The 12,857-nt window shown below is 42.1% G+C and overlaps 1 protein-coding gene across 1 annotated transcript; it reads right to left on the bottom strand.

Moving 5' to 3' along the window:
* Positions 1–6,311: 6,311 nt before the first annotated feature.
* Positions 6,312–11,960, bottom strand: LOC111963775 (coiled-coil-helix-coiled-coil-helix domain-containing protein 10, mitochondrial). The gene is made up of 4 exons (XM_023987278.2): positions 11,788–11,960; positions 10,870–11,089; positions 8,429–8,573; positions 6,312–6,801 (listed from the first exon to the last, which is right to left on the bottom strand). Exons 1-4 carry the CDS (start codon positions 11,835–11,837, stop codon positions 6,782–6,784), a joined length of 435 nt encoding a protein of 144 aa, XP_023843046.1. The 5' UTR covers positions 11,838–11,960; the 3' UTR covers positions 6,312–6,781.
* Between the last annotated feature and the right edge of the window lie 897 nt (positions 11,961–12,857).

The raw sequence follows: 12,857 nt of genomic DNA, 5'->3' as shown, positions 1-12,857 counted from the left end.
TCATAGCCGATCATTGAGAGTATCTCTACCGCTCCTGTTGTCTCTAGAGAGTTGAAAACAGCAGGTCTGGGACAGGTAGCATGTTCGGTGAACAGGTCAGGGTTCCATAGCCGCAAGCAGAACAGTTGAAACTGGAGCAGCAGCACAGCCAGGTGGACTGGGGACAGCAAGGAGTCATCAGGCCAGGTAGTCCTGAGGCATGGTCCTAGGGCTCAGGTCCTCCGAGAGAGAGAAAGAAAGAAAGAAAGGGAGGAGATAAAGAAAGACAGAGAAAGAGAGAGAATTAGAGAGAGCATACTTAAATTCACACAGGACACCGGATAAGACAGGAGAAATACTCCAGATATAACAGACTGACCCTAGCACCCCGACACATAAACTACTGCAGCATAAATACTGGAGGCTGAGACAGGAGGGGTCGGGAGACACTGTGGCCCCATCCGACGATACCACCGGACAGGGCCAAACAGGCAGGATATACTCCCACCCACTTTGCACAGCCCCCACACCACTAGAAGGATATCTTCAACCACCAACTTACCATCCTGAGACAGGGCAGAGTATATTCCACAAAGATCTCTGCCACGGCACAACCCAAGGGGGGGCGCCAACCCGGACAGGAAGATCACGTCAGCGACTCAACCCACTCAAGTGACGCACCCCTCTTAGGGACGGCATGGAAGAACACCAGTAAGCCAGTGACTCAGCCCCTGTAATAKGGTTAGAGGCAGAGAATCCCAGTGGAGAGAGGGGAACCGGCCAGGCAGAGACAGCAAGGGCGGTTCGTTGCTCCAGTGTCTTTCCGTTCACCTTCATACTCCTGGGCCAGACTACACTCAATCATAGGACCTACTGAAGAGATGAGTCTTCAATAAAGACTTGGTTGAGACCGAGTCTGCGTCTCTCACATGGGTAGGCAGACCATTTCATAAAAATTGAGCTCTATAGGAGAAAGCCCTGCCTCCAGCTGTTTGCTTAGAAATTCTCGGGACGGTAAGGAGGCCTGCGTCTTGTGACCGTAGCGTACGTGTAGGTATGTACGGCAGGACCAAATCGGAAAGATAGGTAGGAGAAAGCCCATGTAATGCTTTGTAGGTTAGCAGTAAAACCTTAAAATCAGCCCGTGCCTTAACAGGAAATATAACTGACAGTTTTGGAGCAGTGGCTTCTTCCTTGCTGAGCGGCCTTTCAGGTTATGTCGATATAGGACTTGTTTTACTGTGGATATAGATACTTTTGTACCTGTTTCCTCCAGCATCTTCACAAGGTCCTTTGCTGTTGTTCTGGGATTGATTTGCACTTTCGCACCAAAGTACGTTCATCTCTAGGAGACAGAACGCATCTCCTTCCTGAGTGGTATGACGGCTACGTGGTCCCATGGTGTTTATACTTGCGTACTATTGTTTGTTCAGATGAACGTGGTACCTTCAGGCGTTTGAAAATTGCTCCCAAGGATGAACCAGAGTTGTGGAGGTCTACAATTTTTTTTCTGATGTCAAGCAAAGAGGAACTAAGTTTGAAGGTAAGCCTTGAAATACATCCACAGGTACACCTCCAATTGACTCAAATTATGTAAATTAGCCTATCAGAAGCTTCTAAAGTAAATTTCCTAACCGACTTGCCAAAATTATAGTTTGTTAACAAGAAATTTGTGGAGTGGTTGAAAAACGAGTTTTAATGTCTCCAACCTAAGTGTATGTAAACTTCCGACTTCAACTGTGTATACAAATACAGCCAGCCTATTTATGCAAATAGGTCATATATAATTTTCTTTATTTGAACAAAACATTTAAAAAATACCTGATCAAATAAGAACATTTATATATGAGTGTATTCTAGGAAGAAAATGTATGTAATACCTGAATTCCCACCAAAATCCTTGAACTTATTTTGTACATGCCAGTAAAATGTTTTTAGGTGCTATAAGTCAATATCTGATGGATTATAAAAATTCTAAAAGTTTAGAGCATCTTCATCCATTGTTCAACTGTTGCATTCATTATGATTGTTTTTAAAACCTTTGAACAATTTTGATGACTGTTGCTATGTTTTGTACGTTGAATGTGGCAAAAAGTCCTGCAGGTCACGTCCTACATATTTCTTTATATTCCTTTCGAAGTCGGGTAGGATGATCATTTGGCCAATATTATCTCTGGGTGGTTGGCATTGATAATGGACTGGGGCACGCATGCAGGAGTTGTAGAGAGTGACAGAACCTGTGAGGGTGACTTCAGGTTAGTTAGTGTAGCTAGGTCATAGACTATGACTAAGAAGCATTGGTTGTGAGGGACATAGAGGGACACACACATCCTTGGGCTTTGATGGACAGTAAAAGGGTTGCAGAGGAGGTAGAGCTGATCAAGCATGGTGCACAGAGACCACTATCTAACAGTCAATCCCCAGCCACCATAAACGATCACATACAGCAAGTTTTACCATCCTAAGGTGCCTTTTGTTTGCCAAAATGGCATATGTCCTTATAGGGATGTATTAGCACAATTTCCCAGACCAATGCATGAGTCACCCCAGCTTGTCATGTGTGGTTGCATCCTCCCCATACACCATAATGTTACCAAGTCAACATACACTACATGACGAAAAGTATGTGGACACCTGCTTGTCGAACATCTCATTTCAAAATCATGGGCATTAATATGGAATTGGTCCCCCCTTTGCTGCTATAACAGCTTCCACTCTTCTGGGAAGGCTTTCCACTAGATATTGGAACATTGCTGTCGGGACTTGCTTCCATTCAGCAACAAAAGCATTAGTGAGGTCGGGCACTGATGTTGGGCAATTAGGCTTGGCTTGCAGTCGGCGTTCCAATTAATCCCAAAGGTGTTCGATGGGGTTGAGGTCAGGGCTCTGTGCAGGCCAGTCAAGTTCAGCCTCAGAACATTATTCTTCCTCCACCAAACTTTACAGTTGGCACTATACATTGGGGTAGATACCGTTCTCCTGGCATCCGCCAAACCCAGCTTTGTTCGTTAGACTGCCAGATGGTGAAGCGTGATTCATCTCACCAGAGAAAGCGTTTCCACGGCTCCAGAGTCAAATGACGGACGAGCTTTACACAACCCCAGCTGACGCTTGTGCATGGTGATCTTAGGCTTGTGTATGTTATACACCTGTCAGCAACGGGTGTGGCTGAAATAGCCGAATCCACTAATTTGAAGGGGTGTCCACATACTTTTGTGTATATAGTGTATAAGGCAACTTCGGAGCAGACAGCCAGGATGGTGGACATGATTGTCTGGAAGAAGCAATGTGCCAGCTCAACTCAAATAGGACAAGAGTGCACCGGAACATCCCAATATGCATCACAAATACAGTGATCCAGCAGAAGGTTATTGGATTCAGGCAGATGTATTGGACTAGCAATGAATCAAAGCTTACTTTGATAAGGAGGTGACTGAAGAGCCCAATCTTTAAGGCGCAAGTTATACCACAGTGGGGGCAAGTTGTAGAGCTAGAGAGAGGGTGAATTTGAATTCTTGGTGTTGCCAATCCAAGCAGTCTGCTGCCTTTTTATATATCCAGACAAAAGTGTTCTAGTGTATATGGTGAGCACATTGGATTCCTCACATAGTTGAAGTACACAAAAATAGCCTTGAGTACAGGTCGTAAGTGCAGTACACACATCTGAAAAATGTATTTCACTTAAAGTGTGTACATAATACAGTTTATTAAACCACCATTTAATTGTACTGTGGCAGCCATATTGGATTTGGAGTCAAATCTAGGGAGGAGGGGGGGTAAAGTAATTGCAACGGTAGAGGCTGAACATATAAAATCCACAGAGAAACCTTTGACTGGAAAAAATTACAGTTTTCAGTGTCTGAGCCCAGTTGCCTTAGAGCTGATTACAATGGCCACAACATTTAAAAAAACTTGTAACTGTATGCATTTTTGTCAGGCAGGACCATACAGCACTGAATGAGATCAAATTTGACTTGGAAAGTTATCTATGTAACAGCTACCAAAAAGTGAAGATATTTCTGCCTATTGTATCTGTGTGTTTACAGGTCTATTTTTCCAAGATGCATGAAGATATCCTAATGCTGTTTGTTTGTGTATGTAAAGCAGACAAGTGACTACATGTATTCCACATTTTAGTAATATCAGACCGTGCAATTTTGGGTTACATGAGCTTACTGTATGTGGGCCACCTCCCTCCAGCCAGGCATTATTCTGTTTTCCATATAGCAAATTGCAAGAGCCACATCATCAAGAAACATGTTACTGTTACTGTTTACATACACAAACAAACAGCATTAGGATATCTTCATGCATCCTCACATGGTCTCTCCTATCATTGCTATGCAGACGACACACAATTAATCTTCTCCTTTCCCCCCTCTGATAACCAGGTGGCGAATCGCATCTCTGCATGTCTGGCAGACATATCAGTGTGGATGACGGATCACCACCTCAAGCTGAACCTCGGCAAGACGGAGCTGCTCTTCCTCCCGGGGAAGGACTGCCCGTTCCATGATCTCGCCATCACGGTTGACAACTCCATTGTGTCCTCCTCCCAGAGTGCTAAGAACCTTGGCGTGATCCTGGACAACACCCTGTCGTTCTCAACTMACATCAAGGCGGTGACCCGTTCCTGTAGGTTCATGCTCTACAACATTCGCAGAGTACGACCCTGCCTCACACAGGAAGCGGCGCAGGTCCTAATCCAGGCACTTGTCATCTCCCGTCTGGACTACTGCAACTCGCTGTTGGCTGGGCTCCCTGCCTGTGCTATTAAACCCCTACAACTCATCCAGAACGCCGCAGCCCGTCTGGTGTTCAACCTTCCCAAGTTCTCTCACGTCACCCCGCTCCTCCGCTCTCTCCACTGGCTTCCAGTTGAAGCTCGCATCCGCTACAAGACCATGGTGCTTGCCTACGGAGCTGTGAGGGGAACGGCACCTCCGTACCTTCAGGCTCTGATCAGGCCCTACACCCAAACAAGGGCACTGCGTTCATCCACCTCTGGCCTGCTCGCCTCCCTACCTCTGAGGAAGTACAGTTCCCGCTCAGCCCAGTCAAAACTGTTCGCTGCTCTGGCACCCCAATGGTGGAACAAACTCCCTCACGACGCCAGGTCAGCGGAGTCAATCACCACCTTCCGGAGACACCTGAAACCCCACCTCTTTAAGGAATACCTAGGATAGGATAAAGTAATCCTTCTAACCCCCCCTCCCCCTTAAAAGAGTTAGATGCACTATTGTAAAGTGGTTCCACTGGATATCATAAGGTGAATGCACCAATTTGTAAGTCGCTCTGGATAAGAGCGTCTGCTAAATGACTTAAATGTAAATGTATGTATTTCTGTCAGACATGACCATACTGCACTGAATGAGAGAACATTTGACTCGGTAAGTTGTCTGTTAAACACAAATATTCATAGATGATATACACTGTTTGAGTTAAGGGGGGGTCACAATATCAATTAACTTAACCACTTTTACAGTCAAATGGTTTTATACAACCATCCATTTCATATATGGGTGACCTTAGAGATACCTCCGGTAGGGGTATCTCAAGAACTAAAACCATTTGAGGATTGGCCATTATCATTTTAGATAGCATCCCATGGCATATGATAAAAAAATAAAAACATTGTGGACAATATTGGTCCTATGAATTGTCATTTAAAAAAATTCACACTACTGTTCAAAAATTGATCAGAAATACAGTGTAAACATTGTTGTAAATGACTACAGAGATAAAATGTAGCATAGTCTTGTTTGATAAAATCTATTTTTATTTTCAAATGTAGGAACTGGGTTCTACAGTTTGAACCCCTGCAGTCTCTGGCTCCACACCCAACCCGCCCGGCCATCTAGATGTGTGAAAGTTAGTGTATAAGCTAATGTTCCATCATGTATGACATTCCTGGGAGTGTGTAAACTGAAATGTTTTACCATATCATTTTTGTATGTTTTCTATAGTTATGTCCTTGAAAATGTATCAATTGACCAATTCGGCACATTTTGACAGACTTTATACAAAATACTGTGCAGTATTGTAATGCTCCACTGGATCAATCTGAAACTTTACGCAAACACTGCTGCCACCTAGTGGTCAAAATCTAAATGTCACCCAAGCTGCAATATTGTATTATGGCCTTTCTCTTGCATTTCAAAGATGAAAAAAAACAAATTTGTTTGTATCATCTTTTACCAGATCTAATGTGTTATATTCTCCTACATTAATTTTACATTGCCACAAACTTCAAAGTGTTTCCTTTCAAATGGTATCAAGAATATGCATATCCTTGCTTCAGGTCCATTTTAGGCAGAAATTGAAAAAAAGGGTCAGATCATTAAGAGTTTAATTGACAATATAGTGAAAAAAAAAAATCTACACGAAAGAGTAAAGCAGAGCACACAAGATTCATTACGCATTTCTCTTCTTTCAATATTCTCACTTGGATACCTACATGTTTAATTTCTCTCGTCTGAAGCACTTCATTCCAAGGGTCATTTTGAGGATGGACAAGCAAACTATTTAACCATCCTTTAGGTTGTTAAACGTGACAGACAATAAAAATGCTGAACAGAGGAATCCAGCAGAAAGTAAATAGCAGCTCTTTATTTCACAATCTCATATACATTACCAAAAAAATTATAATAAATCATACATTTCGTGACATATCAACAGTGAACAAACATAATTTCTTTCTTGTTACAGTGGAGAGTTGAATAGAGTTTATTTCATGACCGAGTGGCACATCTGATGTGTTTATCTGAAAACAGTGTCTTGTTTTGACTCCTAACATCTTTGATCAAACCAGTGATGTTATACCTGCAGGAAAAACAAGACATGGTCAATTGATTCATAAAATAACTATCTGCAAATCATATTCTAAAAACAGTCAGGGCTCGGAAAAGGATAAATACTAAAGAATATACACAAACGAGAAAACAAAGCATTACACTGAACAAAGCATGCACATCCATGTATTGTGTGGTGTGTTGAAATATGCATAGCCAAGTCAAGTAAATGTGCATAACCAAGCCTAATCTTCTAGATCTGATAAATATCAAAATGGCATTTCCAATAGCATAATAAAAATAGAACAAAAATGTAAATATCTTCTGGTTATACCACAGAATTCTAGATCACTCCCTTGAGCAGAAAATGTGTAGACATTCATGAGCTGTGTTTGAATACCCATACTAACATACTGTATACTTAATGAGTATATACACTACATACTATTAGTTCATTTTAGTATACTGTAAAGGAACAGTATGCTTTCAGTTGAGCGCACTAGCTCTTTGCCTGTCTTCCGGAAGTTGATGCTGTTGCTATGCAACCTCTTGCTAGCATAACAAATGACTGGTTAGACATTTTAAGACGTCGGGTGTGTTCTTAAATTCAATCTGGAGTGCCAGAGTGTGCTCGTAAATTCAGAGCGTTTCGCTCTCGGAGCGCACACTGGACGTTCGGGCCGAGGAGCAGGGTTGTTTTGAGCGTTCTGACCTAACAACGGCAGTCAAGCACCCAAGCTAACGTTGGCTAGCTACTTCCAGACACAAATGAGACCACTCTGACCATTTTACTTGCCCTAGCAGAGCTGGTTAGGCTGTTTTCATGTTATCCAGAGCGTTGGTGACTAACTGCTGCTGGCAACAATTTAATTATGCTTTTTTGACGACATTTACTGATACCGGCCATATTCAATGGGTGTTGAGCGCTYGTAAATTCATTATTCTGCGCTCTGGTACACTCAGACGATAGTGCTCTTAAATCGGAGTAGATAGCCAGAGCGAATTTACGAAAGCACCCGAATGTCCAGCTAAGCTAAGAATGGCGAGAATAATCAAGTCAATAAACGTTGGGTGGTTCGTTAGATAGCCTATAGTTAATATCCTGGCAAGTTTGATGTATAAGTAGCTAGCTAACAACATACCAGTACATACTGCTGTAATGATACGCTATGTGGTTCGTAAGGACAGCGTAGCTAACAAATTGTCAGCCAATAACGTGTAAGGTAACTTATTTGAAAAGTCATTACTTTATTACATTGCTCAACATTTTCTTAACATTTGTCAATTAGTTAAAGGAATGAATTTGTATCTGCTCTAGTTGTACTTCGACTGCATATTTTCCGCCATTTCCTTCAAATCTGTAAAAGATGTGAAGCCACTCCCATTTCCTGAAGAATTGCATTTTGGGCCCTAAAGTACAAGAATAGTGTCCTCTGCGTGTATACATCATATTTTGGCGAATTTAGTACGACATCCGGGAACTTTTGGCATACTAACTATATCCATACTATGACCAATAAGCATACTATATAATCAATTCCCGTCACAAATAGTACGAGTATTCGAACACAGCTATGGTCTATTTATTCTACATCACTAATTTAACCCAGTGATACAATTGGGTGTTCATAACTACCAATCATTAATGAGTACCTTACCATGTGAGCCTTTGCACTGTTTGAGCGCCTCGTTGAAGCCCTCACACAAGCTGAGGTCAGCCTGAGTGGTGGCGCAGTCCAGGAACTGTCGCACCTCAAACATGCATGGGCCCGGCTGGGAGGAGACAGGTCGAGCGGCGGCCTCCTGTAATGGCACAGACACACACACACACACTTGTCAAATATACTGTAGACATCTGCACTACTATAAACAAGTATTGATTTGACTTCAGTGTGACAGTCATTATCTCCATGCTAGCTCAGATACATTATGCAACATTTCCACCTGTCCTTTATATATCTTTGACATAACAAATCAAATTTTATGTCATATGTGCCAAACACAACAGGTGTAGACCTTACAATGAAGTGCTCACTTACAAGCCCTTAACCAACAATGCAGTTAAGAAAAAAAGTGTTAAAGTATTTACTAAAATAAACTGAAGTTAAAGAAATAAAAATGAAGAAAAATAACTAATAATTAAGGAGCAACAATAAAATAACAATAGCGAGGCTATATACAGGGGGTACCGGTACAGAGTCAATGTGCGGGGGCACCAGTTAGTCGAGGTAATTGAGGTAATATGTACATCTAGGTAGAAGTAAAGTGACTATGCATGGCTAATAAACGGAGAGTAGCAGCAGCGTAAAAATGGGGGTGGGGACAATGCAAATAGTCCGGGTAGCCATTTCATTAACTGTTCAGGAGTCTTATGGCTTTGGGTTAGAAGCTGTTTAGAAAGCTTTTGGACCTAGACTTGGTGCTCCGGTACCGCTTGCCGTGCGGTAGCAGAGAGAACAGTCTATGACTAGGGTGGCTGGAGTCCTTTTTGGGCCTTTCTCTGACACCGCCTGGTATAGAGGTCCTGGATGGCCGGAAGCTTGGCCCCAGTGAGGTACTGGGTCGTACGCACTACCCTCTGTAGTGCCTTGTGTCACAGAGGCCGAGCAGTTGCCATACCAGGCGGTGATGCAACCAGTCAGGATGCTCTCGATGGTGCAGCTGTAGAATTTGAGGATCTGAGGACCCATGCCAAATCTTTTCAGTCTCCTGAGGAGGAATAGGCATTGTCGTGCCCTCTTCGACTGTCTTGTTGTGTTTGGACCATGATAGTTTGTTGGTGATGTGGACGCCAAAGAACTTGAAGCTCTCAACCTGCTCCACTACAACCCCGTTGATGAGAATGGGGGCATTCTCAGCCCTCCTTTTTCTGTAGTCCACAATCATCTCCTTTGTCTTGATCACGTTGAGGGAGAGGTTGATATCCTGGTAGTAAAGGAGTGCAATTTCTTGATAGAAGATTTCAAAGTTGCATAATGTTGCTTGTTTACTGACGAATGTCTGGTTTGGCCATTCCAAGTACCGTGCTGTATACTTTCATGGAAATTCAAGGCAAATTTAAATTATCGATACATTTCTGCATAATGCACCTTTTGATTTAGTTCTGCAGAGATTTCATAGAACAGTATCGACAAGCTATCTTTTATGTTCCTTGTTTACTGCATCTAGGGCATTCTATTGCTATGGCTAGGCTACATGATCTTCTGCTTTCAAAACCTCAATGGCATGCTTACATGATATAATACTAAGTGATCAAATTAATCAACCATAATTGTATAAATACCAGAACTAATCTTGTTGGAGTAATGCCACTTTTCAGACATCCCATGGGCCAGACAATCCTTTAATAGAACTCTTTCTAGCTGTTGTAATACTGTCAGCGCTAGATTAAATTGCCTCAGTCATCGTGTAGAGTCAATGTCTGACATCAAGGAGTATAATGTGACACTTCTTAGTGAGTGAATGGGTCGCTTGCATGACCTCACTTAGCTGAAGGGAGGAGTTTGGGCTTTCTAGGACAGGTCTAGTTCCATTTTCAGAAAAGCTATCAAGAAATCAAACTGTGATATATCAAACTGCGACGTCACATCTGTAAATACCCCAAATCCGTGCCTCTGTGTTTTGGTCACATAACAGAGAGAGTTCCCTGTTTTTCAATGGCACAATACTGAGTGTCAAACAATGTCGTTAGGTCCAATTCTGTTTCCTAAAATGTAAATTTGAAAGCTGAGAAGTCAAACCCCTTAGGGCAGTAGCTTATCTCTCCTGTGCTGCCAAAGTCAGAGACATCCTCTGGTGTCCAACAATCCTCACCAATTTAGTACTGTCAGAAGAACCTATCTTTCTTTGGCTGTTGTTCTTTTCAGACAAGACACTCATTGTCAGGTGAATCGAATTTAGGTAGGAGTTCAGGTAGGCTTTGCCAGTACAACGGCCCAACATAAATCACCTCCTTGTCCACTGTTCTGGTGAATGGAATAACCTATGGTGAAAATCTATCAATCCCTATCACCTGTCAATGTTCTTGAAGAAGAGGAAGCCATTTAGAAGTATTGGAAAATTGACTATTTCTATTCACTGGGCCCCCTGCCCTGCTCACCTGATATGTGCTGGCGGCAGGTGTGGCTGATTCAGCGCTGCTGCCACCACTGAAGGCGCCTGTGAGGGCACTGCCCATGACGTGGCCCATGGCAGAGCCCACTGCAACCCCTGCTGCGGTGGTGGCCATCTGGGCCATGAGGCCGGGCCCTTGGGGCGTGGCAGGAGCGGCGAGGGCTGACGGGGGTGGAGCAGCCGGGGCATGATGGGCCGGGGATGAGCTGGAAATATAAAAGAGCACACAATGAAGAGAACATGGCCTCTAAAATGGAACATCAACATACCTAAGGGGGAGGGGGGTCAGACTGATGTAACATAATTTTGCTCTGACATCACTTGCACTGACTACAATTGTTATTTTGTTAAATCAGACAGCCTTGCATTACCTGATACATTACATTATCTACATCAGGGGTTCCCAAACTTTTTCACCCGGGGCCCCCCTTCAGCATTGGGGAACATGCATTCAAAGACTTGGCCTCTATTGGTTAGTAAATAGCTGATCTCTAAATCTTATACCTCCACATAGATTATTATCACCAAGAACGAATATGCGCAGGAAAACAGTCTGACTGACAATAAGAAACAGCAATTATTTAAATTGATGGCATAATTTGTTCTTTGGTTTATGCTAACTTTTCTAGCAAATGCTGACCTTCTACCCACTGCCCTTGGGGTCAAGAACTGAAAAATGACCCACAAATTTAGCTAAGGACCTTTGTGATGCAGACAACTATTAGGAAAAGTGTCAGTCATATGGCAGTAGTTTTAGGGCTGTGTTTCTAAAACAGCCGTGTGTCATTCAATTACAATTATGCATATGAGCACTATAACCAGTTAACTGCTATGCAAACGAGGCTGTTAACATTTTAATAAACCGGCATCTGACCTAGTTGCATAATCGTTCAAAACACATTACCTAGTTGGTGGTGCCGAAGAACGACTGGCACTGCGACTTCCTCTAGCCATTTTCTATGCAGATAATATGTTCTTTACAACTTCAAACTGTTTCTGCCAGGATAGTCTTATCCTATTCTGAAGCCTCTTGTAACGCAAATAGATCGTATGACAGCACGCACACGTGCCAATGACMTTGTGTGGATTGCGCATGCGCAAACATACCTGTAACTTCTCACTCATGCGTAGAGGCGATTACCTATTTACTGAAGTTCAGTACGTTTTTTTTTTATCACATAACAAACAAAATATGTAGTTTGTTCATTCTAAAACTGACATCAGTTTTAGAGAACGGTAAACAGATTATGAAAATGTTTTACTAGACATTTCTCTGACTAATACGATGGCAAGCATGACAATCTTTCAGTGACGTTCCAGTGTCCCCAAATATCTGTTGGACTGCCAATGGTCAACATTTTATTCCGTAACAAACAAAGTATCTTGCTACATGTAACATTTCAACAGATAAATTGTAGAAAAATATGACAATGTTCTACCAATATCTGTCGGTCACTCGCTGATGTATTGCCTTTGGCCACTTGATGGCGGTGAAAGTCCATCAGAAAATAAGTCAACCCTCAGCAATTTATCGAACTATGGTTAGAATGAAGATTACATTTCAAAGTTTTTCTGTTATATAATAACTCCCATCAGTTGTTAATTATCATGTATTTTTATATAGACAATTAATTAACTAAACAATTAAACAAATCTGTGAGTTCTGTAAAACCCTAATTGAAAGGAATATCATCATCATGCAGAGGCAGTCGAGTCAACAATCAGCACGTGGTGGCAAGAATACTTCAACTGCACAACTTTAATATGTCCTGACATGTTCCCCAACTTTGCGACTACTAAATATGTTTTTTACATTCAGAACTACCGACTAAAAAGTTTACAAAAGTACTGGAGAACTTGTCTTGTTTATAGAAACCCATAGAATTATATTGTAACATTTTGTATAATGTATAATGTATAGTATCCCTCGATCATGTGTAGTACTTACTATATAATTTTGTAGTTTAATGTAGA

The sequence above is a fragment of the Salvelinus sp. IW2-2015 genome, linkage group LG5 (assembly GCF_002910315.2).
Source record: "Salvelinus sp. IW2-2015 linkage group LG5, ASM291031v2, whole genome shotgun sequence".
Classification (NCBI taxonomy): Eukaryota; Metazoa; Chordata; class Actinopteri; order Salmoniformes; family Salmonidae; genus Salvelinus; species Salvelinus sp. IW2-2015.
Note: the sequence above shows the minus strand (reverse complement) of the source record. Positions and strands in the feature narration are given on the sequence as shown.

Excerpts from the sequence above, each read along its gene's own strand:
- LOC111963775 (XM_023987278.2), bottom strand. The coding sequence starts at position 11,837 with ATGGCTAGAGGAAGTCGCAGTGCCAGTCGTTCTTCGGCACCACCAACT. Across the intron at positions 8,574-10,869 it reads CTGCCGCCAGCACATATCAG|GAGGCCGCCGCTCGACCTGT; the intron begins GTGAGCAGGGCA and ends GTGCCATTACAG. Across the intron at positions 6,802-8,428 it reads ACAGTGCAAAGGCTCACATG|GTATAACATCACTGGTTTGA; the intron begins GTAAGGTACTCA and ends TTTTTCCTGCAG.